The 26,916-nt window shown below is 27.8% G+C and overlaps 1 protein-coding gene across 2 annotated transcripts in view; it reads left to right on the top strand.

The window, feature by feature from the left end:
• The window catches only part of LOC129988883 (dipeptidyl peptidase 3-like), a 28,115-nt gene extending 1,884 nt beyond the window's left edge, over positions 1–26,231 (top strand). Inside the window, exons 2-18 of one of the 2 annotated variants that reach the window (XM_056097162.1) lie at positions 1,039–1,188; positions 2,264–2,383; positions 3,474–3,563; positions 3,649–3,786; positions 4,675–4,749; positions 8,117–8,210; positions 9,016–9,137; positions 9,219–9,349; positions 10,725–10,783; positions 12,648–12,842; positions 13,965–14,068; positions 14,877–15,032; positions 15,156–15,280; positions 19,371–19,491; positions 22,862–23,041; positions 24,030–24,192; positions 25,915–26,231. In XM_056097162.1, coding sequence (XP_055953137.1) covers positions 1,042–1,188; positions 2,264–2,383; positions 3,474–3,563; positions 3,649–3,786; positions 4,675–4,749; positions 8,117–8,210; positions 9,016–9,137; positions 9,219–9,349; positions 10,725–10,783; positions 12,648–12,842; positions 13,965–14,068; positions 14,877–15,032; positions 15,156–15,280; positions 19,371–19,491; positions 22,862–23,041; positions 24,030–24,192; positions 25,915–26,051 — 2,157 coding nt within the window. In that variant the 5' untranslated portion in view covers positions 1,039–1,041 and the 3' untranslated portion in view covers positions 26,052–26,231. The remainder of the gene's footprint in view (positions 1–1,038; positions 1,189–2,263; positions 2,384–3,473; positions 3,564–3,648; positions 3,787–4,674; positions 4,750–8,116; positions 8,211–9,015; positions 9,138–9,218; positions 9,350–10,724; positions 10,784–12,647; positions 12,843–13,964; positions 14,069–14,876; positions 15,033–15,155; positions 15,281–19,370; positions 19,492–22,861; positions 23,042–24,029; positions 24,193–25,914) is intronic. The other variant, XM_056097163.1, reaches the window with a different exon arrangement.
• Positions 26,232–26,916: the final 685 nt, after the last annotated feature.

The raw sequence follows: 26,916 nt of genomic DNA, 5'->3' as shown, positions 1-26,916 counted from the left end.
TCATTAATCTGAATGTAGTTAGTTAATATGAATGAAATAAACGAGATATTTATAAAAAAATTTTTAGTTGCTAGTATATTAACTAAAGCCCGGTGGCGTAGTGGTAGCGCTTCACGTTCCCAGCACACAATTCAGATGTTCAATCCTTGGGCTGGGCAAGGTCGTCTCAGCCTTTCATCCCTTAAGTGGGTAAATAAACTGACGATCAAGCATGTTTAGGAACTAAACACTGGAGATTCCACGTTAGGCTAACCACCTAACTGGAACAAATGCCTTGCACCCCAGGGTCCACGGTTAAGAAAGTAGATATGGGCACTGTAGGCCTTAGCCCACATGGACTGTTGTGCCACTTTTTTTAGTGTATTAACTATATGCTATTAGGGAATTTGAGCATTAACTGCATGCCATTGGCAAACCTTAGTTACAAAATAGCGTATTAGCTTGTGAAATTAGATGATTAATCACTGGCATGCAGTTGAATTTATTGATAATGAACAAAAACAAGAATCAGTCACCCCAAGGTAAGTCCAAACTGCAGAAAAAATTACTTAATGAGGGAGGGATATTTTTTTCTGCTTAATTTTTTATTGTAAAAGGAAATTATAAAATTATGTTCCCTCATTTCAAGTGGAAAAAAATTCGTATTATGCTTTTCCATCAGAAAAAAATTTGAATAATACTTTTCCATTAGAAAAAAAAATGAAATATCAATTACTGAATCAAAATTCATTTAAAAATAATGTTGAAAATTTTAGCAAAATTTTGAAGTTAAGGTTATATTTTTACTATATTTGCTTACAAATCTTAAAAATTTTGAGAAAAAGGGCTTTTAATATTTTTCAGTTCAACCTTTTTAGGAAGTTGAAACCCATAGTTTAAGCTTCGATTTTTAAAAGTTATAATTGTTTACTAAGAGATTGGTAAATATTTATATTTTCTAGAATCAATTAGTTAGAAAAATTTTAGATCTTATAGCTTAAAGTTATATCTTACTTACTATTAAAAATTTAAATATGATGATTTTATTTATTTTTTCAGAAGATGTCTGATTATATTTATCCAAATAATACCCCAATAGTATTATTAAATTGTGGAGATGCATTTAAAGATCTTACAGAAAAAGAAAAATGTTATGCACATTATTTGTCCAAGGCTTGCTGGTATGGAGGGCTAATTGTTCTCTTGCAGGTTTGTATTTTATGCTTTTACTTGTTTAAAATTATATTTTTATGATTTAAACTTATATTACTTTTAAATATTTTTCTATTATTTTTATTATTATTGTTTATAAACTGAGATTGTGTATCACTCTTTACAAAGGTGGTTTTATATATTTATAAAACCATCTTTATATTTATATTTCTCACAATATAATTGCCAAAATACAATATATTGTTTTATTACAATAAGATTTTGTGATAAATGGAATTTGATATTGCCTTGAAATTTTTTCACAATTATTTATGAAGCTTACTGAGAGTGCAGTATTATATAAAAGTATAGAAAATTATTCTGACCCTTGATTTCCAGTACATATTCATTCCAATCTGAATATAGTATCATTTATGCTACACAATACATCCATTAATTTATTGAAAATCTTGCTAATAAAACAAAAAATCATGTTGACATTTATGCTTAAAAACTACCTCTCTATAAAAATCTACACTTACCTGTACAGAGTTTTTGCAAGCTTATTGTATATTAACTTTTTTTAAAAAATGGATTCATTATTTTCCATAACTGGAAATTCTTGTTTTACTTTCCTAGTTTTTCAAATTAATAAAACTTAATGTTATTTGTATATTTGTGTAATAATACATCTGAATTCAAATTTCCTATCTTTATTTTAAATTAGCCCATTTTATTTTGTTCTAAAAATGTTTCATACCTCTCTAAAAAATGCTGAATCTGGAATTCACATATTGTAAGCAAAGGGATAAAAATCCCTAACATTTATGGTGTTACATGATATTTAAGTTTTCCTTTCCTAAATCAATATGTATCAAAGAAATCCCTATAAAGAAATATGTATAAAAGAATTTGTTAGTAAAAGCACAAAGTGGAAAACTTCTATCACTTTTGCTCTTGCATCCAGGTATGAACAGATGTGTCTGCTTTTTGCCCTCTTGTACAAATTATGCCTTCCCTTGGAAAAATAAATTGAATTGAATTTTCAGTTTTCAGCCATTCATTTGCTGAACTAAATTACATTTCTGTTTACATTTTCTATGGTATATCCAATATTATCTTATTTTTGCAGACTTCTGTTGAGAGCCCTTTAATCTACACTCTTCTTCACAAGCTCTTTCGATTGCAATCTGTGAGTGAACTGAAAGAAATTGCTCTCAATGACTGTGAATTCACTGAAGATGAATTTACGGTAAGTTTATTAGACGGTAGTTAGTAAAATATACAAGATTTATATTTTAAAAATCATCATAAAAATTGAAAAGTGTTTTTCATTTTATTCAAAAAGAAGTTTCTTCTTTTTTTTTTTTTTTTTTTTTTTGAAATCTTGTTTCTGTGTCATTTTTAATTTAAATTGTTAAATTCTCCCTTTTGTAAGAAAAATGTTTTTATTCTGTGCCTATTGTGTTTATTGTTAGAAAATCAACATTGCTAGGAATAAGTTTATTTTCTTACATATATAATGTTTATGTAATTTTTTACTACTTTATATAAAATATTATTCTAAAAAATATATTTCTTTTTAATATCTTGAAATTGTATATGTGGGCAAACCTTAATTTTTTTTTAATCCTGTAAAAGCTGAAATGAATGTTGATTTGAAATAAGCTTTTATATTGAAAGATATTATTAAATTTTTGTGCAAAATAAATTTGAGTCAAATTTTTCTTATTTAATATTGATTCTAATCACATACATAAAGGCAACTATCATTTATTACTTTGGTAAAAAAACATATTGTAAATTTTAAAGAGTTGTTTTGTATTAACTACATGCAGTTAGTGAACATTAAGAAAAAGTCTGTTAGCATGTATTCCTTTGGAGGAGGTGATTAATCTCTAGTAGTCAGTTAATACACAAATGCAATGATGTATGACATGTTAAGGATTAAAGATTAATTATAATACAATTTCTAGAGATTATAATCAGGATATCTAAGACATCACCATTAAAAAAAAAATTGAGCTGATCTTGGCAGTGTTTTACCAACTTTAACAGCAGAGTGAAATTGAAACTACAGAATGTTTGGGTAATAACTTAAGACATTTAAAATTACAGTTATTACATCATGACAGGCATGGGGAATTCACTTAAATTAGAAGTTTATATATTCTTTAGAATTAATTTAGGTAATTTAAGAATATGGTACTATTAATTTTAAGTATATGATCAAATGGAATTATTACATCTATGTACATATTAATGAATCTATTTCACAAAATTTTTTAATTGTGTTTTAAGAAACTACAATTTTGAGATCTATTAACATAAATACTTTTTAGGCTTTCCTCATCTATGCATCTGGTATATTCAGCAATATGGGTAATTATAAAGGAATGGGTGATTCTAAATTCATTCCCAATTTACCTGAGGTAAGATTTTTTGGTTTCTTATTTCCTTATCAATGCACAAATCCATAGTTTCAATTAAATTAATGGTATAATTCTCTTATATCAGGAAAAATTCAAAAAGCTGTTGTTAGCAAGCAAATTTGCAAAGGAAGATCCAACTCATTTGGATAGATTACTCTCTAGCTGTTTAGAATCAATCTATTCTCTAAAGGACAGTTTATGTCGTCTTGGTTTTCCATCAAATGTAAGTAGCAGTATTGACCTACCACCACAAGAAAAAAATGTATAAGCTTTTTAATGATAATTTATTTTCAATAAAAGGCTATTGAATATAAATAATAAAACAAGCTATATATATAGCTATTGATTTAAAAAAAAAAATACAATTTTTTCTGTAAAAAATATATAATGGAATAATAACTAAAATTTGAATTGCATGTTGAATAAGTATACATATATTTCTCAGTACTTATCTTGTTAATGTTTGTTTTGTATATTCTTTTCATTAATTTTCATTTTCACTATTTTGATATATTGCTTAAGGTTTAATGTCATTAGCATTTAAATTATGAGGAAAAAAGTATTTTATTTGCTTCTTTCCTTGGCCTGTTTGTTCCCTCCAAACATGTTTTGAATTACCATTTATTAGTGATTTTTGTTATATATTACTTTGCATTAAGTCATTTTATATTTCTTGTGATTTATAATTTTCACTATATGGGTAGTACTTATTTATACAGTTTTATTTTAAAAATTGGCATGTAGTACAACTCAGTTATTCCAATTTATTATAAGAGATAAAAATGAAAAATATCAAAATTAATTTTAAAATTAATACAACCATTTTCAGAGTTAGTTCTTAAAAATATCAATTATAAATTTCTGCATTTGTTATTACATATCCACTTTGAAATCCAATTGACATTGGAAATTTAAGTACATTTAAATTTATATTGAATTTATCTGTATTAGAAAAGAGAATCATTTGCTTTAAAAAAAAGCTTTCTTTGTCATATTTTGCTAAAATATAAAATGTTTATTTCATGATCTTAGCTTTTCTGTGCTATTGGAAAGATTTAACATAATTTAATTATTTAAATACTTTTCTATGATTTTAGTTTTATCTTTCCAGGGTATTACTACCTATTTCTCAAAAAATATTTCTAAGGAAGACGATGAAATAGTTAAAAATTTTATGAAAGAGAAAGTAAGTAGTTTTAAATCCTACTTTGATTAAAAGTTATATTATGTATTTTCTTCCAATCATAAAATGCTTAGTTTAAGCTTTTTCAACCTTTCTCTTTTATTTATTCTTGTACTTGAATATATTACGTTATAAAATTATTTGTTTTAAAAATAAGTATTTTGCCAGATTATATGAACGACATTCTCATTTTAAAATACTTAAAGATAAATTGCATGGTTTTCTATAATTAACTGATTTCTGTCAAACTTCTTCTAAATGAGGTATTGATTTTTGTTTCCTTTAGGACATTTAAGTTATAAAAAATGAATGATGCAACTTTTTAAATTATCTGGAATTCCAAATAAGCTTTGCTTAGAAACATATTAATGTCGCCAAGCTTTTTGCTTTACCTTTACTTTCAAATCCTTTAAACTTTTGCATAAAATTAATGAGCTTAAGAAAATGCAATTGATTTAAAATATGTCATTAAAAATAGAAGAAAACTGTTTAAAAGGTTTATTTTCTTTTTTAAGTGTTGAATAATAGAAGCATTTTGTTTTTATTTTTCATTTTTTTTTTTTTTTTATGCCATAAACTTTTTTTGCCTCTTCAAGTTTCTTCCTCTCAAAAAAATAAAACTTTTTAAATACACTATTTTTAAAAATTCCAATCTTTACTCTCTCAGAATCTAAATTTGCTTTCAATATCTTGTGGAATATAAAATGGTATAAACAAAATACACTGATCCATCAGTGCATAATTGAATATCCACATTTTTTTATATTAAATGTATTTGACTTTTTAATGTATTTAACTTAGTATACTTAAATATTGGTATAATAAAAACTCACTGTAGTAAAGATAAAAAATAAGTGCAATGTGTATGATATTTTCAAAGGATATTAAAAAGTCTACTTCTGTAATACTGTGATGTAGCAACATGTTGTTATATCAACAATGCAAGTATAGATATTGTTACAAAAAATTTTCCTACTACAAATACCGCTAATAAATCGTAATTACTCAGTGCATTTAATTGCTAATTCAGCAGCTTTCTTGCTTGCTTGCTGTCTAATCCTCCAGTTTCTTTACTTGTCGGCGACTCCGACTCTCACACACGACACATAACTTTTGACGATCCACACAACTTCCTCCCGGATTGTTGAGAGCGGGATTACGGCTCATTGAGGCCTCAGGCCCCACCATCCGTAAATCTAGCAAGAAGTAAAACTTAGCGGTGAATAAAAATGTTCTTATTAGTTCAAGGTACTGATAGATGATGAAAGATTGAAGATTATTGAGATGACACCACAGGAGTGAAGCCAGGAGAAGGGGGCACTGGTTTTCGGAGTTCAGATTAGTAGCCAGGAGCCAATGAGGTGCAGGATAATGGGAGAAACTTGTCAGGACCAATCAGGAGACGGCAAGGTTGAGGAAGGCGTAACAGCGCTGCAAGAGAGAAGTTGGGTGATTAATCTAACAGAGCATTAATTAAGATGAGTTGCTTTTCTTCTTTTGTCTTGGCCACTTTGATCTTTTTCGCTGCATTGAGAAGGCCGGGAAATTCCGCCAGCATAGACTTGATTTCTCTTAGTGAAAGAAACCAAGAGATCTTGAATAGGCATGTTTTCAGGGGTGATGGGATTTCCATGTTTGGGTGGGTCAGGAGCGATCGAATGATGATTACTGAACTTGTTTTTTGCAGCATCTGCATAGGATTTACATCCTCGCCAAGAGGCGAGGTGTCCAGCTTGGTGGCAATTGATACAGACAGGTTCTTCTAACTTTTCTTTTATGTCACATCTATTTGTAGGGTGCTTGCCATTGCATTTGATGCATCTAGGGGTGCATTTACAGTTTCTTGCACTATGATAAAAACCAGCACAGTTGTAGCACATCGTGGCTTTGTTTCTTTTCCTGTAAGTTTCAACTCTGATCTTTAAAAAAGCAAGTGATTTCAGGTTGTAGATATCTTGAACAAATTCAGTCCTTTTTAGTTCGACCATGAAAATTGGGTAGAGGGTTTTCTGACGATAATTTCTCAGCTGGGAGATTCTTAATGGGTGGAAGTTCCTTTCCCTAAGTTCTTCATTAATTACACTGCTTTCCATGTTTACTGGGAGACCCTTGATGATGATTTTAAGTGGGCGGTCTTCAAGAGATTCAGAGAGAACATATTCTTGATTCTTTTCATCTAAGAGGGTGAGAATCTTATCTCTTTCATCTTTGGCATATGGGGAAATTTGGATAAAGTTATTTCTGAAGGTGTTGACAGTTCTTGGGTATTGTCTGCAGATTTCTTGCAGTATAATGCTGTAGTTTTCAGATAGTTTCAGATTGATGGCTGGGATTTTTAACTTTTTGGGAACTTCAGAGTGTGTGACTTCTTGCTTTTTATCGTCTTCCAAGAGGGCGTATTTATTCGCAGTCTCAATGTCAGGTTCATTAGTTGTAGAGAGAGTTCTCTTCGCTGTTTTCCTTGGGGATACTGGTATGAAGTCATCAACATTCATATCTTCATCGGGTTGTGTGGCAACTGTGCTCTTCTGTGAAGTTTTTTCGGGTGATGAGTCCACGGAAACGACGGGTTTGGTTGTTGGTCTAGGAGCAGGCTGAACAGGGGCATTCCTTTGTTCTTGCTGTTGATTTTTTGTCAAGATTTGAAGCTTTTCATAGAGTTTATTGAGCTCTTGTTGGGATTTTTCCTCTAGGGCGGCCAGAACTCGGCTATTGGGGTCCCTACGCAATATGCGGCGGACTTCTGCTACTTTCTTCTTCCCATAAAATATAGCATCTTTGCAACACTTTATATCATCGCTTTTAGCAATTGGATCCATGTTGTATCCACAATCGAGATCCCACAACTTCCTCCCAGCTTCAGAGTGCTCGTCTTTTATAGTTCCGGGAGGCGGGGCTAGAATCTTCAGACCAATCAGGGCGTACCTCGGTGTATCTCGATTATTACTGGATGGATCGCGAAGCTTCTTGAACTTTCCGGTATTATCCATTTAGTCGCCAAATGGTCGCCAAGCTCAGCATGCACAGTACAGATCTTACAAAGGTTTTAACGGTTTTTCCAGGCTGACACTATTCGTGCTTGATAGCAAAATAACGGATTTGTAACAATATTCTTCATACCCATCTAGAGAGCATCTCAAGACAGAATAAATGAAGATCATCTGAGAAGCAAAATGCTAAATAAAATATGTTCATAAAATTCTTGATTTTTTTTTTAATTAAAATAAAAAAAATTATGAAAATAATTCTCATAATTTGGATGGTGAATTTTAAACAACAAAAAATATAGTTTTTTTTTTAATGATGTTTTGTTATTCCTGACAGAAAACTATCTTAAAATACTCCCCCCCCCCCTTCTTTTTCTTTTAAGGGCATTGAAGCATGGAATACAAGGCTATTTAAAGTTACAGATGAAATTGGTAAAAGTTGTTATGAAATACGATTAGCATCAGTTTTGCAAACAGGTAAATTAGAATTTTTGTAGATGTTATATCTTTGTAATTATAATCAAAAATATGTGCAAGTCTGTTTGATTTACATTTTTTATATTATAAAAGTAAAAGTACTTTTTTATATAATTTTTCACAGATTATTAGAAAATGTTCTTCGTATATGTAATATTTTTGGAATATTAAATGAAATAGAGCTAATATTTTTTTGAATTTGCTTCTAGTTTACATAATTTTTTTGTGACAATGTATTTTCTAAAATATTTTATAAATTTTTAACTGATTTAATAATATTTACAATGCCATCATTCATCAATAATTAATTAAAATTAGGAATTTTGGTTGTCAATATAGTATATATGCTCAAACTATATACTATTTCTGTTTTGAAGCATCCATGGTATAAATTATGAATTTGACATTGTAAGATAACCTTATTAATAATCTGTATTTATTACAACAGAAATATAATTGAGTTTATCCTTTATTTTTCTTTTGAAATATTTTTTTTTAAATTTTAAGAATATTGAACTGCCATAGAATTTAGCTGAATTTAAAAAAATATACTTTTTATCTATGTACTTAATATTATTTATAGAGTGTGATTCATGGTATTTTAAATTATTAAAATATGCATTTGATTTTAGTGAAGAAATATTTTTTTTTATTATACAAGAAATATTTTTTCTATTGTATATTTTCAAATATATGTATGAGACAAAGTAATTTCAGCTGTGATATTTAATTGGACAACTATTGATATTGTGAGAATTTTACTATGATCCCATTAGTGCTGATATGAACATCTTATATCTTTCAGGTGATGAGGAAGATAGAGATATCCTTTGTGAAGATAATATGAATGGTCATAAATTTATCATCACCCGAGGTGATTACAGCAAACTCTTAGCTATTGTTAATCACTATTTAGCTATTGCAAAGGTAAAATTGTTATATTTTTTTAATTAATAGAATTCATTATTATCTGTTAAAACTATTTAGTAAATATGAATTTGTTTTCAGGAATATGCAGCTAATGAGAATGAAATAAAGATGATTGAAAATTACATCCATAGTTTCAAGACAGGCTCATTAGATGCTCATAAAAATGGATCAAGGTATTGGATTAAAGACAAAGGACCTGCAATAGAAAGGTATTTATTTAGTACTATTTTCTTTCCATTATTTAACATTTCTAAAATTTTAATTTACTCTGTTTGATTATTATAATTTAGTTATTTGACAAATTTAGTATTTCATGATAATAATTTTTGCTCTTAAATGATGCAAAGGTCTTCTATAATGAATGATCTTATATTTAATTATCATATATTTGGAAGTCTGTGTGTGTTTATGCAGCATGATTTAAATCATGACATAAAAAGTCTACTGTAGCCTCTCTATATCATGGTTTATTTTATCATACTTAAAATGTATATTTTTTTAATACTATGTGAATATCATGCATGAATAAAAATATGCTAAAACTCAAAATTTAAATAATATAGAACTAAAAGAAAAGTATTCATTCATCATTAAATTATAAATTTACATATATTCTAAAAAATCTGTTTAACCCTCTAAATGCTCGAACTTGCTTTTTTCATTTCCTTTGTTTAAAAACAGGTAAAGCATATATATTATTTAATTTACATTCAAAAATAATTTTCCAATGGCTCAATCTTTGGCTTCATTGTAATTTTAACTTTTGAGTTCTGTGGGCTTTTGTTTTTCTAATGGAATCAAAATGCTATTTAGCGCACACACACTTTTCTAAAATTATGCTAGTTCAAAATACATTCTTGCTGTCTCTCTTTTCCTATTTTATTCTTTCCTGTATTGGTATGCTGCACTGCATCATTGCTTGATCAAAGAACTCTTGATAAAAGATCAAAATTGAACTAATTCCTTGAAATTAGGAAGAGTAAAAGTTGATAAAGAATTTTTATATTTGGTTTGGTTCTCTTGGTGTGTGTGTGTTCCATGATTGAAATATTATTCCATGATTGTATGTATGTATGTGTATGTATATATATATATATATATATATATATATATATATATATATATATATATATATATATATATATATATATAAAGGATCAGTTTATGCATTTTGCAAACTAATTTTTATAAGCTTAATATTATATAAAAATAATTATACACCACAATGGCTAAAATCTTGTTTGGAATTCATATTTTAATTTCTATAAATTGAATCTTTTTTGTAGTTGTTGTTAAATCAGTCGGAGCAACTACCCATATAAAGCCATGCCATCTTTTTGGAACTTATTATCTGAATGCTTCTGCTTTCCTTTTGAAACTTTTTATTCAGGTTTTTAATTTTTAATCTGCCAGGCTACATATATGACTTTTCAAATACTTTTGCAAAGTTAATCATTCTGTATTTTTTTTTTTTTTTTTTTTTTTTTTTTTTTCTTCTCCTGTTTAGATTACTTTTCTGCATTTCCTAACTAAAAATATTAAATAGCATTAATGAAAGTTTTACTTTCTTCCTTATGTATTTAGCTATATTGGATTCATTGAAAATTATAGAGATCCTGCTGGTATGAGGGCTGAATTTGAAGGTAATTATTTTGATGCAATTTATGAAAAATCAGTAGTTTATTATTATTATTTGTACAAGATTTTAAAAAATTAAAGTGTGAATTTAATGAATATTCTGCAATAACCTTTAAGTTATTAGTATACCATTAACTATTTAAATGCAAAGCATTCAGATTTTCATATCCATCTTTTTAAATTTTTTTAAATTGAAATTTCCATTATAAATTATTGGTAATGATTTTTAATTATTTTGATTTTACAAACCCAAATGAATTATTCATATTTAATGGCAAAATATTGTAAATGTGTGTACTCAATTTTCATTTAAGATATACTAAGAATCATTTGAGATATTCTAAGATATATTAAGGATCATTAATGTAAGAAACATGTAAATTTTTGAGAAAAAAATGTGTAAAATTAGATTGCACTTGCTACAGGTACATTTTTGCCTAAAATTACTTTTATCGATTGCAGTCAATTAATTTTTTTAACTAATATTTGATAAATCTGGGAAAATCTTAATATAGATTTTTCTTTTTTTTTATTCTATTAATTTTTGCTCTTTCGTACAAATAAATATTTAAGTTACTGTTCATTCATTATTTTCATTCTTTAACAACAAGATAACCATCATAAAATGTAATTTGATGCATCATAAGTATTTGTATAGTAAGAAATTTGATGTAAAATTCTTTCTGTTAAAAGTTAATGAATGGAAGAATAGAATTAAATGTGTTTGTAAAACATAATGAGTAGCCTACATTGCTATGCACAACAGTAATGAATTAAAGATGTTCTCATCAAAAATAGATTTTTTTTACCTATAATTAATTAGCTAGATCCATGTAAATACCCATTTTTCTTAGTTGATAAATGTTAAAAAAATATCTAAAATTTAAAAGGGGATTTTTTTTTTTTCATATTAAGTAATTTATTTTAATTAAATGAATTTTTCCATTTTCTAAATATACATGTTGGAAAATAAAATGTAAAATTATGAATGTGATATTGTTTATTAAGTTATTGCCAAAGCAATTATCACAGTTTTTATGACACATGAAAATTACTTTCAAGCCCAGTTATATCATATATCAGGGGTGTTTGTGCTCCGGGGAAACCCCGGAATTCCGGGGATTTTGAACTTCGATACCCGGAAATTCCGGGGATCGTCGTTCAAAAGGAAGTAGGAATAATAATGAATTATTTGTTTTGATCTGGGTAATTTTGTTTGCTTTGAAAGCAGAAAACGCAAGGTCAGTGTGTGTGGTGAAAACTTTTCCTTTCTTTCTCCAAAGGCAGTGATAATGCGTGAAAAAAACTTCTTTTTTGTTCTTTCCTTATTGCGAGTTATGACTCATTCCCCCGGTTCTCGGACATTCTCTTCTGGATTCTTTTCGGCAAGTAGGCGCGGCAGAAAAAAAAGGGAGAGACTTCGTTCGACCAGATGTGCGATCACGTGACCTGGGTTCAAAGGTCTTAATTTTGCAAAATTAATGGTTATTAATTTTGCAAAAAAAGTAATTCATTGAACTTTTATAATTAGGTCATTCAATACTTCATAATCGTAATTTTTCATTTCTCCCCCCCCCCCTTCTCGAAACTCCAAAATGTCGGTAGTAAGTCCGTAAAAGTTTCAGGGGATTTTTTGGGGTCCCACAAACACCCCTGATATATCGTTATTTGCATTAAAACTATTATTACTTTAACATCTAATAAAAACATAACTTTCTGCTGTCTCAATACACTAATTCACAGTGTGTCTAATTCTTTTAACATATTGTTTATACAATTGTGTTTTAATCATTTTATTATGACAAATATGTCATATATTGAAATATTTAGAGTATTTTTTTTTCTTCTTTGTGTTGTTATCGATTTCAGGCTTTGTAGCAATGGTTAATAGAAAGATGAGTGCAAAATTCACTGACCTTGTCAACTCAGCTGAAAGTTTTCTGCCCCTCCTGCCATGGCCTAGTGCTTATGAAAAGAACAAATTTTTGCGACCAGATTTTACTTCTTTGGATGTCTTGAGTTTTGCCAGCAGTGGTGTACCTGCTGGAATTTGCATTCCTAACTGTGAGTATTCCATTTTATATTGAGCTTTAATATTTAACCTAATGAATCAAAAGAAAAATATTGGAATTCCACTGAAATTAATTTTTATAGCTAATTTATGCATGCTTTAATATTTTTTCTGGTTGTGATATTTTGAGTGATGTTGTTTTCACATTCTTATTACAATGAAATATTTTACAGTTGGTAACTAAGGAATAAAATTTATTTCATCAAGTTTGTTATTTTCAGTTGATAGCTTGACATTTTGCTATGATTAGCATATGTATTTTGGTATATTAACTTTTTGTCTTGTATAATCAAATTGTTGAAAATTTGAGTTTTAATTTCTTAATTATACAAATAAATGAATGCTGAAATAAGTTAAGATAATAATTCTATTGTTTTCGAGGTTTTTTTTTTATCATAGTATTATTTTTATACTGCGATTAATTAAAAAACATTAAATTTAAATTAAGATGGAATAGAGTTATGGAATGTATCCTTGTGAAAAATCTTTTCCTGTCTTATTGTTTAGTATTAAAATAAATCCATTTTAAATTCCTGTTCTTTATTATAACTAGATGAATACAGGTGTTTTATTTTAACTTTGAAAACTTCATAAAACCATGGAATCGGAGGTTTGTTAACAATTGCATGTTAATTTGATGGAGAATTTTATGTTCTAAAATTTAGAATTCTGGTGTTAATTGTTATTTCTCTTTTTCCTGCATCTGATATTATTCAGTTGCCATCTGTATTTCATCTTTAAATATTAATCATAGTTACTGGATGAGCATATTGAATGTTTATTTGAAATTAAAATGTTGAACATTTAAAAATTGGAACTGTCTCACTCTTACAGTAAGATCGGGTTGTTTTATTGCTAACTAGCACACCCGCTCTTTTTAAAAACATTCTCACAAACAATATTCCATCTTTTTCATATGATTTCACAACTAACTGTTGAATTTTAAATGATTAGTGCCTTTCATTAGAACTATTTGTATGAAATTATAAATTTATTTTTATTTAATTGAATTTTTTTACTGCCTGTTTGTTTTTAATTATTATTATTTATTTATTTATTATTATACTAAATTGAAATAATATTTAAAAACTCTTTTCTTGATACTTATATTTTAGATAATGAAATCAAGGAAAAAGATGGTTTCAAAAATGTATCCTTAGGAAATGTATTATCCGTCAAACCAACAGAGCCACCCAATTATTTGAGCAAAGCAGATCAGGTAGTAAAGTTATTATTTTATGTAATATTAAGCAAAACAATTTCATAATAATTTTTCTTCAAAATACTTGCATACAATTAAAGTGTGTATATTTGTATACAATATAACTAAAAAAACAATGTTGTTGATTATTGCATTTTTTATGTAAAAAAGTAAAAGAAAATATTTTATCATTCATTTTATTTCTGTTATATTTTTGTTGTTTTAAACAGCTATAATCTTGTACTGGTGTAATTATATTGATATTCACACTTATGTGCGCAGGTTGTATATTTGGCATTTGATATTATCAACTGCCCTGATTATATACTATTTTAATTAATATTACAGTAATCTTCAGCTATATACATCAAAGTTTCATTATTATTCAAGTTAATTAATGTAAATGTAGAATCTTGTTAGAAATTTCTAACAAATATAGTGTGTTATAAGTTTCTAACAAGCACAAATCTTTATAGGTTGTCTTTAAAAAAAAAATTGTTAATAATGATGTAGGTAATATGTAAATTACATAATTTTCCTCCCTATCATGCCACAATTACAGGTGCTTAGTGAGTGAAAATCTTCATTTGACAGTAAGGGAACTTATTCATCATGTTAGCACATAATTTGAATCGTAGATAAATAAAAAAAAAAAATTTCAATAGTGGGTGGGTATCACTATTGCTGTTTGATTTTCAAACATCCGACTTTTTTTATCTCTAAATTTTGTTTTAACATTTCTAACTACATATTACAAATGATTCAAGTACATATTTAGTACATTCATTGTAGCTTCTTTTCAGGGAGATTTTTTTATTTGTTTCAGGATATTATCCTTCAATATGTAAATTTAGCTTTTGAAGTCAATGTTGGTCTTCATGAACTTTTAGGACATGGTAGTGGAAAACTTTTCAAAAAAGAAAAGGATGGAAGTTTGAATTTTGATGCATCAAATGTGCTCAATTTTGAAACGAACAAACAGGTAAAACTTGCCTGAAAATTATGTAAAAGCATGACTTATTCCATTATAATTTTAATCTATTATTTAATATAATTATCAAATTCAGAATATTTTTTATTGCTGTAACTTTTCATTTATTATTAGGTATCAAGTTGGTATGATGATGGTGAAACTTATGATTCTGTATTTGGTTCTACTGGATCTTCATATGAAGAATGTCGAGCAGAATGTGTGGCCTTGTATCTTGCTGATGTTCCGGAAATTTTAAAGTAAAATTTCATAATTTCTCTAATGATAGTGCACATTTTTAACTATCAAATTTTTGAATTATGCAGATAAAAGTAATGATTATTAAATAGAAAATGCAGATAAAAGTAATGATTGGACTGATTATTTTCATTGTTAAATAAAAGTCTTGAATGATAATTTTTTTAAATATTAAACAGTCACATCCAGGGTTTGAGTTATTGTATTTTAATTTATATACTAAAATTTAGTCATTTTTTCATATTATAGTTTGAAATTGCTTTGAAATCATAACATATTTATCATGTAACTGATGAGAGGTGCCTGTCTCTAAAAAAGAAAATTTAGAGGATAAGTGGAGGATCTGTCATTCTGGACCAAATGAGATGTAAAAAAGAAGAAGAAAAAAATTGTGACATTTGAAATCTTACAATACTGTATGTTAGTATGCAATTTATGATGACTAAATAAGCAGAATATCAAATGAATTTGAAATTTATGAAAAAAGACATCGCATTAAAATTCATTTATAGATTTTTTTTTTTTTTTTTTTTTTTTATTCTCCTGTTGAAATATTTATGAGATTGTTCAACCTGCTGTTTTACACCTAAATTTAGTATGCATGTGCTATTTGTGTCAGATTAGTATTTATCGGTACAAAATACTGGAAAAGTAAGCAACTTGTAATATGAGGGCCTCTTACCCTTCTCCTCATCTGAACCTCCAATCTTGCCGATAAATGATAGGAGGTTGTGATGTGCATTGGATAATTGCACGTCTCAACATTTACTACTCTTGGCACCACTTCACTCATCTGAGCTGAGCTGAGCTGTCAACACATAAGCACAGCTGTTAGAATTAATGCTCCGATCACTTGCTGTTTCCATAGTGATATTCTCTTTATTTAAGCAGAAGAAAATAGTTCAGTAGATATGCACCAAAGAATAAGCTGAGTATAGAGTGATAATGTGTGTGAATAGCACAAAGAAATTTAGATGGACAAACTGATGTCCTCAAATGTTGAAAACATTTTTCTTAATCCAACGGCTTCTGAAACATTTTAAATGGAACATTTTTAATACATAGCTGCGACTTAGCATCAATTGACTTTCATCTATTCTTTGAATCTGAAGGAAGCAAAAGCTTCCAAACTAATGAAGACCCTAACAACAATGTTAAAGCCATCTCACCTTGCTGGCAACAATTTTTGAAGAAATTAAAAACCTGCTCCATCAATATGACAAATGCCTGAATTTTTATAGTGGTTATATTGAAAAGTAACCATAACTTTTAATAATAAATTCATTTTGCTCTCCTTATTTTTATAGTCCATCAGAGGTTGAGAAAAAAAAATTATATATATATATATTCTCGTATGTTCTGTTTAATTTAGTTATATTAACAACCCATTTCAAAGCAATGCTAGGGCTGGTTTCAGATGGTCCTCGTAATTTTGAACTGCGATCAGATGACAAATTTGATACTTGAACTGAAATCTCCCTCACCGCATCAGATTAATGGGAAGAAATTTGGCCTCGATGGATTTTACATGATCTAAACTTGCTTAAATGGCAGTTCTTCAATGAAATTGAGTCTCGCACCTAAAATCTTCAGATCTCAAAGCCAAAATCTTACCATCAGGGTACTGTTCTTAAAATCTTACTATCAGGTCTACCTCGTAAATTGAAGCACATGGATAATACATGCATATTTCCAGTTTTGTTCTGATTTTCCTTTAGACTCTGGGAAAATTATTTAGTAAAAGTATTACTGAAGTACTTAAAGGTGATATATGCAGAAATATATTACCCAACTTCTGTAATATTCTTAAAATTATTAAATATTAATTATATTGTCTGATACAAATAGAGCTGGGTTTTAAGAAAATTATGTTTTAAGATGATTTACTGATTTGCATCCTTTTTATATGTTATTGGCTAAAGAATTATTATAAATTGAGCCAATTTTATTAAGATGGAACAATACACAAAAAAAATTATATAAATCATTGAAAAATTTTATAAATGCTTGTTTATGTAGTGTACAGTGGTGGACAAAATTGTGGACACTTTCGGAAATTTTTATGTTTTCTAACTTTGTATGCTTATAGAAGATGTAACGTTTCAAAATTCAAATTCTTATATATCATTTTAAAGAAAATTGAATGCTGATTCCAATACAAAAAAAGTTGAGTGGTAATAATTATCAACATACATTAGATGCTGATGACTGCAATGAGTTATCAGTACTTAGTAGAGTAGCCTTTATTTTTTATTACAACTTCAATTTGATGTTTCATTGAGTTGACTAGAGTTTTAGCTCTTTCTTTGTTATTACAAAATGCCAGGAAACAAAGATAGCCTCAATTAATTCTCTTTTATTTGACAAATGCTTGATATGTGCAAGAGTTCAAATGGTGCCATAAGTTCTCAATAATTTTGAATGCAGGACTGTTTCCTGGTCATGTTAGCAATTCGATGCTCTTTGTACTGAAGCACTCTTTCAATATTTTTGCTGAGTAGCAAGGAGCTGAATCCTGCTGAAAAATAAATTATGTGTTGTTGGGAAATAGATCACTGATGGGAGGTGTAAGTTTTGACTCTAGAATAGCGTCAATAGATTTTCTTGCGTTTAATGTCCCATCGATAACATGAAGGAGACCAATATCGTCTGCTGACATGCATGACCAAATCATAACACTAACTAAATTCTTCATAATTGCCTGAAGGCGGTCAGGATATAGTTCTTCGCCTATTCTGTATCTTATCTATTTTCATCATCACTTCTGAATAACAATATGTTTCATCACTCCGAATAACTTGTGATCACTGATCATCTGTCCAATTAATGTGTTCCTTTACCCACTATAATCTTTTTATACGCTGCTTAAATTGAGATAAGGATTTTTTTTAGTTCAACATCTCTTAGTCCAACATCTAATAATTTCCCCCTGGTTGTCCATGAACTACATAATTGCCAGCATCATTCAATTGACTTCTGATGGCCGCTGATGACATTCTTCTATCTTGGAGACAATCTTTTTATTTTTCTGTCATCAACAGATGCGGTGCACCTTTTTCAGCCATTTCCCGCTTTGTTTTTTATTGAGTTTGTCTCCTGATATCATAAATAAAATTTTCGAATTCCAGATGTAGTCACTGAATCACCCACCTGTCTTGCAATTTCAGCTTAGGAAAGACCGCATTCATGTATCACAATAAACTTAGTTCTCTTTCTAGGGGTCCAATATGTTCTTTTATTTGATGTCATTGATTCTTGACTAAATATTAGAAATATTTACAAAAATTCCAACTGTATGTTAAAAAGTTTAACAAAACTTCTAACTTGCAATTTAATTACATAAACAGTCATACTTCTATAGAGAAAGCATAATATTGACTTGTTCCAACTTTAAACATGATGTTAGCTTCTGCTAGTTGTTACTAACATTTGATTCGTTCCCAGAACAAGAACAGTGATTTGCTAGGAAAGTTAGAAATTACAATCCACTTCATCATTTTGTTTGTTATTCAGATTACAGTAAAAATTTTGTAAGTACTTTTTTTTGTATTGCAAATATTTGATTTTTGTATTAAAATCAGCATTTAATTCTCTTCAAAATGATATGTAAGACTTTATAAGTTGTGAAATGTAACGTTTTCTATAAGCTACAAAGTTAGAAAACAACGATTTTGTAAAGTGTCCACGGTTTTGGCTACCACTGTATGTGCAATTTGAATGACATTGTCATGAATTCTTTCCCTAAGTGCTACTATTTTAATGTTAAAATTAAGCTTTGATTGAACATTTTTTGTTCCCCATCTCGGATTAATTATGCGAGCATTATTCAGAACCTATCTTAACACAAATTTATGTTATCCGACTCCTTCTGTCCTCATGAAGTTTGACACTTAAGTTCCTACTATGCAAAAGAAAAATCTTAAAATAAAATAATTATTTAAATTCCATTTTGTATATTTTACGTACACAGCTTTATTTTTAATTACTTCTGAAATAGTTCATTTAGGTTTGTATTATTCTCATTAGCTAAAAAATGCCTTTGTTCAGCATTTAGGATTTATAGTTAATCTCAATACTTTTTTAATTTTTCAGAATTTTTGGTTATGAAGGTGAAGAAGCGGAAGTTATTGTCTATACCTTATGGTTAGCTATGCTTCTTAGTGGCATTGAAGGTTTGCAGATGTATAATCCCAAAACAGAATCATGGCTTCAAGTAAGTGTACTGTAAATTTAATTTGGAGTTGAACCTTGTCATTTTGAAAAGTAATGAACAAAGAAGTCTTTTCAAAGAATCATTATGAAGTGTACTTTATTTTTTAATTGTGATTAGATTCAACAGTGCTTTTACTAATGTTTTGACTGTAGATATTTATATATCTTTAAAATATTTCAGTTTCAACTTTTTAATTAAAACATTAAGAAATGTGTAACTTTTATGTTTATTTATTAATTTATTGCTACAGTTGACTGGTTCCAATTGAGTATTTGCATTGAATTGATTTGAATAATTCTTGATATTTATGTTTAAACAACATTACTTTGACAAAGTTGTAGAATCTATGTCTGTTTCCAAATATAATGCATTTATAAATGTTTAATAAAACATTTTTTGTAAATTTAGTTTCTTTCTACAGTTTTATAATCAAACAATAAATTTCATTGAGTATTATTAAAATAATAATGTGAAACATTTATTAATTACTAGCCGCCTTTGGCGACAAGCCAGTTCGCCAATCTTAATGCTCGTTAAAATTTTAATAATTAAATATTTTATGTAATTCCTACTTTAATAGTTTCTTCCTCAAAATGTTTCAACAACTTCAAAATTTGATAGTCATGTAATTCACTTGTAATATTATAAAGACCTTCAGTCATCTATACTTATAATAAAGCTCAATGTGTGTGTTGGCGCTCTACAGGCCCGGTCATTTGACATACAGCTACCAAATTTGGTACATGTATACCTTAGAGGTCGGGAATGTGCACCTGAGGTCCCTTTTTTTGAATTTTTAATTAGAATTTTAATTATTAATTAAAAACTAACTTTCAAGCCAAAAAAATCTTCCAAATGAGTAAGACTTCAGCTTTTTTTTCTCCCAACAATAATGAGGCTAGGGTTAACATTTTTCGGCGGATTATTTCAAACGATTCTGTTTATTTTCTTAATGTTTTATGCATTTAAAATTAAACATTGTTAATTAATCCATGTTTCAGATTCATTCTGAAGTACTTTTGAATTAAAATAACACAGAATAAAGGAAATTAAAAATGTATAATCTGCATAGCGTTACCCCAAATGGCGTAGAAAAATTCACGCATTTGCGTTACCTAACTGGCGAAGAAAATTCACGCATGCGCATTGTTCTGATTGTTGTCATGACAACCACTATCAACGGATGATTTAAATTATTTTTAGGTTAGTTGCATGCTTTTGTAAGTAAATCGTATTTATGTTAGTTATATATTTTTTGTATATGCTTATAGTTTTAAGTACATCGTTTTTTAAGTAGTTTTTTTAAACCTGTTTTCAGTGATTTAAATTATTTTTAGGTTAGTTGCATGCTTTTGTAATTAAATTGTATTTATGTTAGTTATATATCTTTTTGTATATGCTTATAGTTTTAACTACATCGTTTTTTAAGTAGTTTTTTTAAACCTGTTTTCGACCGATTATTTTAAACGATTCATTTTATTTTCTTAGTGTTTGATGCATTTAAAATGAAACATTGTTAATTAATCGATGTGTTCATGATGAATCTGAGAAAATTTTGTTGACAAATTCTTGAGATATTACATAAATTAAGAAAGATATTCTTTAGTGCCCATAACGTTTAAACGCTCAGTGACTCTGTTATCAGTAATCATATTATTTAAAAAAATGCTTTGTTTCAGTAAAAAATATTATTATATTAAATGCAGATTAATCATTTACACTTTAATTTAAAACATAAATTCTACGAGAGGTAAAAGAAAAATTAGAGAGATACATATTACGTTATGACTGAAGGCTTTTATAATATTATGAGTGAATTATATGACTATCGAAATTTGAAGTTTTAAAATATTTTGATGAAGAATCTATTAAAGTTGGAATTGCATAAAATATTTAATGGTACGACCGGAGTTTAACCCCCTGCGTTTCACAATTTTAAAAAATGGCCAACAACGGTCTTGCGAAATGTTCAAAAGCAAAGGAGCAGATATTCAATTTTAGTGCATAATAAAGATTGCCAGCTTTGGCGCGTTATCGCAACTGGGCGAAGAAGGGGGTTAAACTCCGGTTCAACCTATTTAATTATTAAAATTTAAATGAACATTAAGATTGGCGAACCGGCTGGTCGCCAAAGGCGGCTAGTAATGTAATATGTATCTCTTTAATTTTCTGTTAGCTCCCGTAGAATTTATGCTTTAAATTAAAGTGGAAATGATTAATATAATAATATTTTTTACTAAAACAAAGCGTTTTTTTTTTAATATGATTACTGAAAACAGAATCGCTGAGCATTTAAACCTTACAGGCGCTAATGAATATATTTCTTAATTTATATAATATCTCAAGAATTTGTCAACAAAATTTTCTCAGATTCATAATGAGCAGATGGTTAACAATGTTTACTATATAAACATATTATTATTATTATTATAATATTAACAGTGTTTGATTTTAAATGCATCAAACACTAAGAAAATAAACAGAAGCGTTTAAAATAATCGGTCGTAAACAGATTAAAAAATCCTACTTAAAAAAACGAAAAAAACTGAAGCCTTAGTCATTTGGCGGTGAGGAAATGAAAAGATTTTTTGGCAGGAAAGTTAGATTTTAATTAATATTTTAAAATTCTAATTAAAAATTCAAAAAAAAAGGAGCCCAAGTGCATATCTTGACCCCCTAGTTATGCATGTGCCAAATTTGGTAGCTGTATGCCGAACAATCTGGCCTGTAGAGTTTATAAGTATAGATGAACAAGTTGACTTAGGAAATTGTACTTGAGAATTTAATTTGATATTTTAAAATATTCGGTACATGAAAACACACATAACATAACTTAGTATTCTTTGAATCGGTTGCTTGATTCCTCTTTCTCTGTGTGTTTGTTTGCAAACAATAGCTTAGGTACTACATATTATAGCTTATATTAGGATTGAAAAGGATATGCAGTTAATTTAGCAATACATAAATTTACATGCAATACATTATTTTCATTCTTATCCATGTATAATTTTGGCTTTCAATTCAAATGAGTTTAAGGATTTTTTTAGCATTTCCTCTTCTCCCCCCCCCCCCGTAAATTATTCTCCTCTAAATTGAGCTGTGGTGACTGAGTGACAGGATTTCATCTTTGATATTTGGTGATCACCAAGGGTCCATTATACATGCAGGTTTTGATTTATGAAAAAATTATAAACGTTAGGTATGCTCCCGTTGAAATGGAGAATAGAAGAATAAGAGCCAACTTTGATAATTAATGATTCAGAAATAGCTTTCCCCAAAATGATTATAATGTAGGCTAAGGATAGATACACTTGGTATTTTTGTGTATAAATTGAACTAAGTTAATTCTGTTCTAAATCATTCTTTTTAGGCTCATTCTCAAGCTCGCTATGTGATACTTCAAGTTCTGCTGGAATGTGGTGAAGATTTTGTGAAGGTAGAAAAAGTTGACGGCACTGATGGAAACCCCAATCTTTTACTGACTATGGATCGATCAAAAATTGCTAGCATTGGAAAACCAGCAATTGGGAAGTTTCTAGGAAAATTGCAGGTATGGAATAAGTCATTTGCTTTTGATAATTAGAAATTTCACATTTCGGTATTTAGTGAATAAACAGTTAATGAACATTATTCATTCAAAGAGTATGTTCATTAACTGCATCTTTGATTTGATTTATTCATTTTAAAGAATGATAATTGTTTAATTCTTACTAAAGTCCCATAAAACAATAAACCTCATCTTATAATATTTATTTGCATGCAATAACAATAATTCATATATCTTGATTTCAATTATGAACATAGTTCTTGCCATTTCATTCATGCTTTAAGAGCAAATTATTTTTCCCATATGAATCTGCATTATGTTGTAGGAATAAATTATCTTTGTATCCTTAAGAAGTTAAGACTTTTATAATATTATAAATTGCAATTTTTAACCAGTTGAAAGTTTCACCTCTTAATTTTCTCATATATTTAAATAAAACTGCTACTGCGTAGTTTTAAAGTCATAGCATAATGAAGTGAATCAAATGTCTTTTTGTATCTTTTCTCATTGACTAATTATTCAGAATTTTGATATAAATATTCAATCTTAGTTTCATAACTGTTTGTTAGATTTCATTTATCTAGCTTTGTGTTTCTGAAATATAATTCTTACACATAATGAATTTGCCATTCTTCTAGCAACATTATAGTACCCCACTTTCATTTATTCATGTCTTCAGATAACAGTAAGATACAATTCTATAAATATTATGCACATACTATTGCTTCTTTTTATATTGGTTTAATGATATATATTTCTGGGTAAAACATGCCTCTGCTGTTCAAACAGTCTAAATCTTTTGTGGAAATCTATTGTTCGGTTTCTTCTTAGTTGAAATTACTCGCAAACTGATCATCATCTTAATCTAATTAGCAAGAATTTGTTCATATGAGTGTTGTGTCGAATTTTTTGTTATTACAATTGTTTTTAAATTATTTGTTAGTCATAGCTTTACCTTTTTGTTAATATATTTCTCTTTTTCATTGCATAGCTCTACAGATCAACTGCAGATATTACCTCAGCGAAAGAAATGTATGATAAGTATTCAGCTGTTAAATCTGGAACCAAATATCCCTTCCTTGACTATAGAGAAATTGTTATGGCTCGTAAAAAACCTAGAAAATTGTTTGTCCAGACTAATACTTTTGAAGAAGGTAAGTTTTGGTCTATAGATTTACTTCTGATGTTTAACTATTTAATAAGTCTTTTTTAGATTGGTATGAGATTTATTTTATGCGAACTACTGAGATATTAAAATTATTCATCATAATTTTATCTACATGTAAGCTGATGTGCTTTGGCAGTCATCAAATACTTTAATACATGTGTATTGAAGTTTTTATTTTATTTCATTTCTAGAGAATCCTTAGTAATTTTGTATTCTATAGTCATTAAAAAATAATTGTTGTCATTAAAATAATGTAGTATCCTGTAGGATTAAAAAAATAACTAATTAAAAGTTCTAAAAAAGACATTTTTAGATGATGTTGAATTAAACATTATTATTAAAAATAATCATTAAATTTAGAAATAAAGCAAAACACTTATGAAAGCAGAAAATGCGTATTCACTAAATAATTCTTAATTTTCTGCCTGCCAGTTAGAACGCCCATCATGTCAATAATATTAATCTGATTTTTTAACTTAATTAATGTTTGATGAGCTGTGGAAGTATTATTTCAAAAGACCAGAAATGAATTCAAAAATGGAAAAAGAAAAATCATTTGTCGAAAATGTATTAAAAATGTAAAAGCTCATTTTTGTTCATAAATTGAATGAAAGTAAATCTTCTTAAAATAATGATTTAGGTTGTAATCTTGTATATTGGTCATTGCTGTAATTTAATTTATAATGATTACTCATTATGTAACTAATTTTAATGCACAGGCCAACTTTAACACATGAATGAATTGCACATTAATTGCTGTCCATGTTTTCCTTTTTATTAAATATAAGCAAAATTCTATTTCCTTACTAGATTCACAACTATATATATAACATTGCTTATACTTCAAATCATCCATTTCAAAACTTTTTATTATTATTATTTAGTATGTCATTGCATGTCTCTATCTTTTATAGTACTGGTACTTGCGAACTATATCAAAAATATCATTTAAATTTCATGAAATTAAATAATGAAATTTTTATACAAAGCCAAAAAAAACTTATATATTTTAAAATTAGTTTGTTCATATCAATTATCTAAATTTTTCTTTACTATTAAAAAAATTTAATTGTTGGTTTCTAAAAGATTTTTCCCACTCTATTGTTATGATTTGATTTATTAAATTATCTTATGTTTGTTCATTAATAGATGTAGCAAAAACTTTTTGTTTTACACATTATTATACCAGTAAATAAAACTAAATCCAAATCATATTGAAAACAAAATTAGGCTGTCCTTACTACCACTTTTTAAGTGAACTGAATTTTATATAAACTTCTTAAAATAAGTAATTTTACTTATTTTTGAATTTTATAAATCAGAGAAAATGTATACTGTTTTTTAACTGCTTTCTAATTTTAAATTAGTTTTTTTTTTTAAAAAATAGGTATACTTATTGAATAAATCAACAACCAACTACCACTTAATGGCTTTTGAGTTCAATGCTGTGAGCTGTGCATTTATGTGTGTAATTCACCATAGGAAATTAAACTCTGAACCTACTCTAATTTGTTGGGAAATAAATTACTTATAATATATTCATTAATTTTTTTAAAAAAATATGGAATTAGAATTTTTTTTGTAAAAATGCTGCATTTAAAAATGTGAATTTTCAAGGGTGGTTTTTTTAATTATTATTATTTAATACATGACTGTGTCCAATTATTTTATATATATATCCTTATATTTTTCATTTTTATTTTTTTAGATGGTAAAATTAATTTGAAAAATTATGAACCATCAGCAGAAGGCATGATCCAGTCATGGGTTGAGCGATTTCAAGAAGAAAATGTGGATGATATTCTTGAAGAATTGTGGGCAAAGGATAAAAATCATTTTTCTTGATTTAAAGAATCATCTTAGACTGCTTCATAAAATTCTTTTTTACTGCACGAACAAGAATGGGTCTGAATGATTTTTACCCGTGTTTCAAAATTTTATTTTCCTGTTTACTGAAGTTGTATATCTATATAAAGTATACAATAGTTACTCAGCAATAAATATTTTTACTACTGATTTCTTAAACAGTGGTAGTCTGTTGTTGAAATAATGTCTTTGACTCAAATACTTATTTCATCTTTACAACTTACGTTTTTGTAGCATTTGGTATTCTGCATTTTAATGTTATCCCTATGTGTCTGGTTGCTATATCATCATTCAGATTGGATAAAATCAGAAGATCTATATAGTCATAAATCTTTAATTATAATAAAGTTGAATGTGTGTGCATTCTACAGTCCAGTGCTATCTAGAACTACAAAATTTGGCAAATATACATTTTGGGAATGATTCTTTAAATTTTACTAAAATTCTAATGAGACTTTTAATTAAAAATTAAACAATTCTTTTTTTCCTGCGATAACTTCTTAAAACATTACAGCAAAAAATTATTTATTACATTATTTTAAAATGTCTTTAATTAATTATCTTTTCTGTGTTAATTTTTTATTGCTAATTTTTTTTTGTGTTTAATTAATTTTCAAAATTTGTTTTAAGAATATTTTCCACTAATATATTTCAAATAAAATTAAAAAGTATATAATCCACACATTTTGCATGAATGAGAAAAATTAACTTTATTAATGTGCTACCTCTCATTGACAAAAGCTCAAATTAAAATATGAAGTGAACTGTTACCACAAACTAAATCTAGAAAATTTTAGTTTTCGAAATATGTTATTATGAAATTAAATATATGTGCAGCATGGTA

This window comes from Argiope bruennichi, chromosome 10 (genome assembly GCF_947563725.1).
Source record: "Argiope bruennichi chromosome 10, qqArgBrue1.1, whole genome shotgun sequence".
Lineage (NCBI taxonomy): Eukaryota > Metazoa > Arthropoda > Arachnida > Araneae > Araneidae > Argiope > Argiope bruennichi.
The sequence above is the reverse complement of the archived record's forward strand: the minus strand, read 5'-3'. Positions and strand labels throughout refer to the sequence as shown.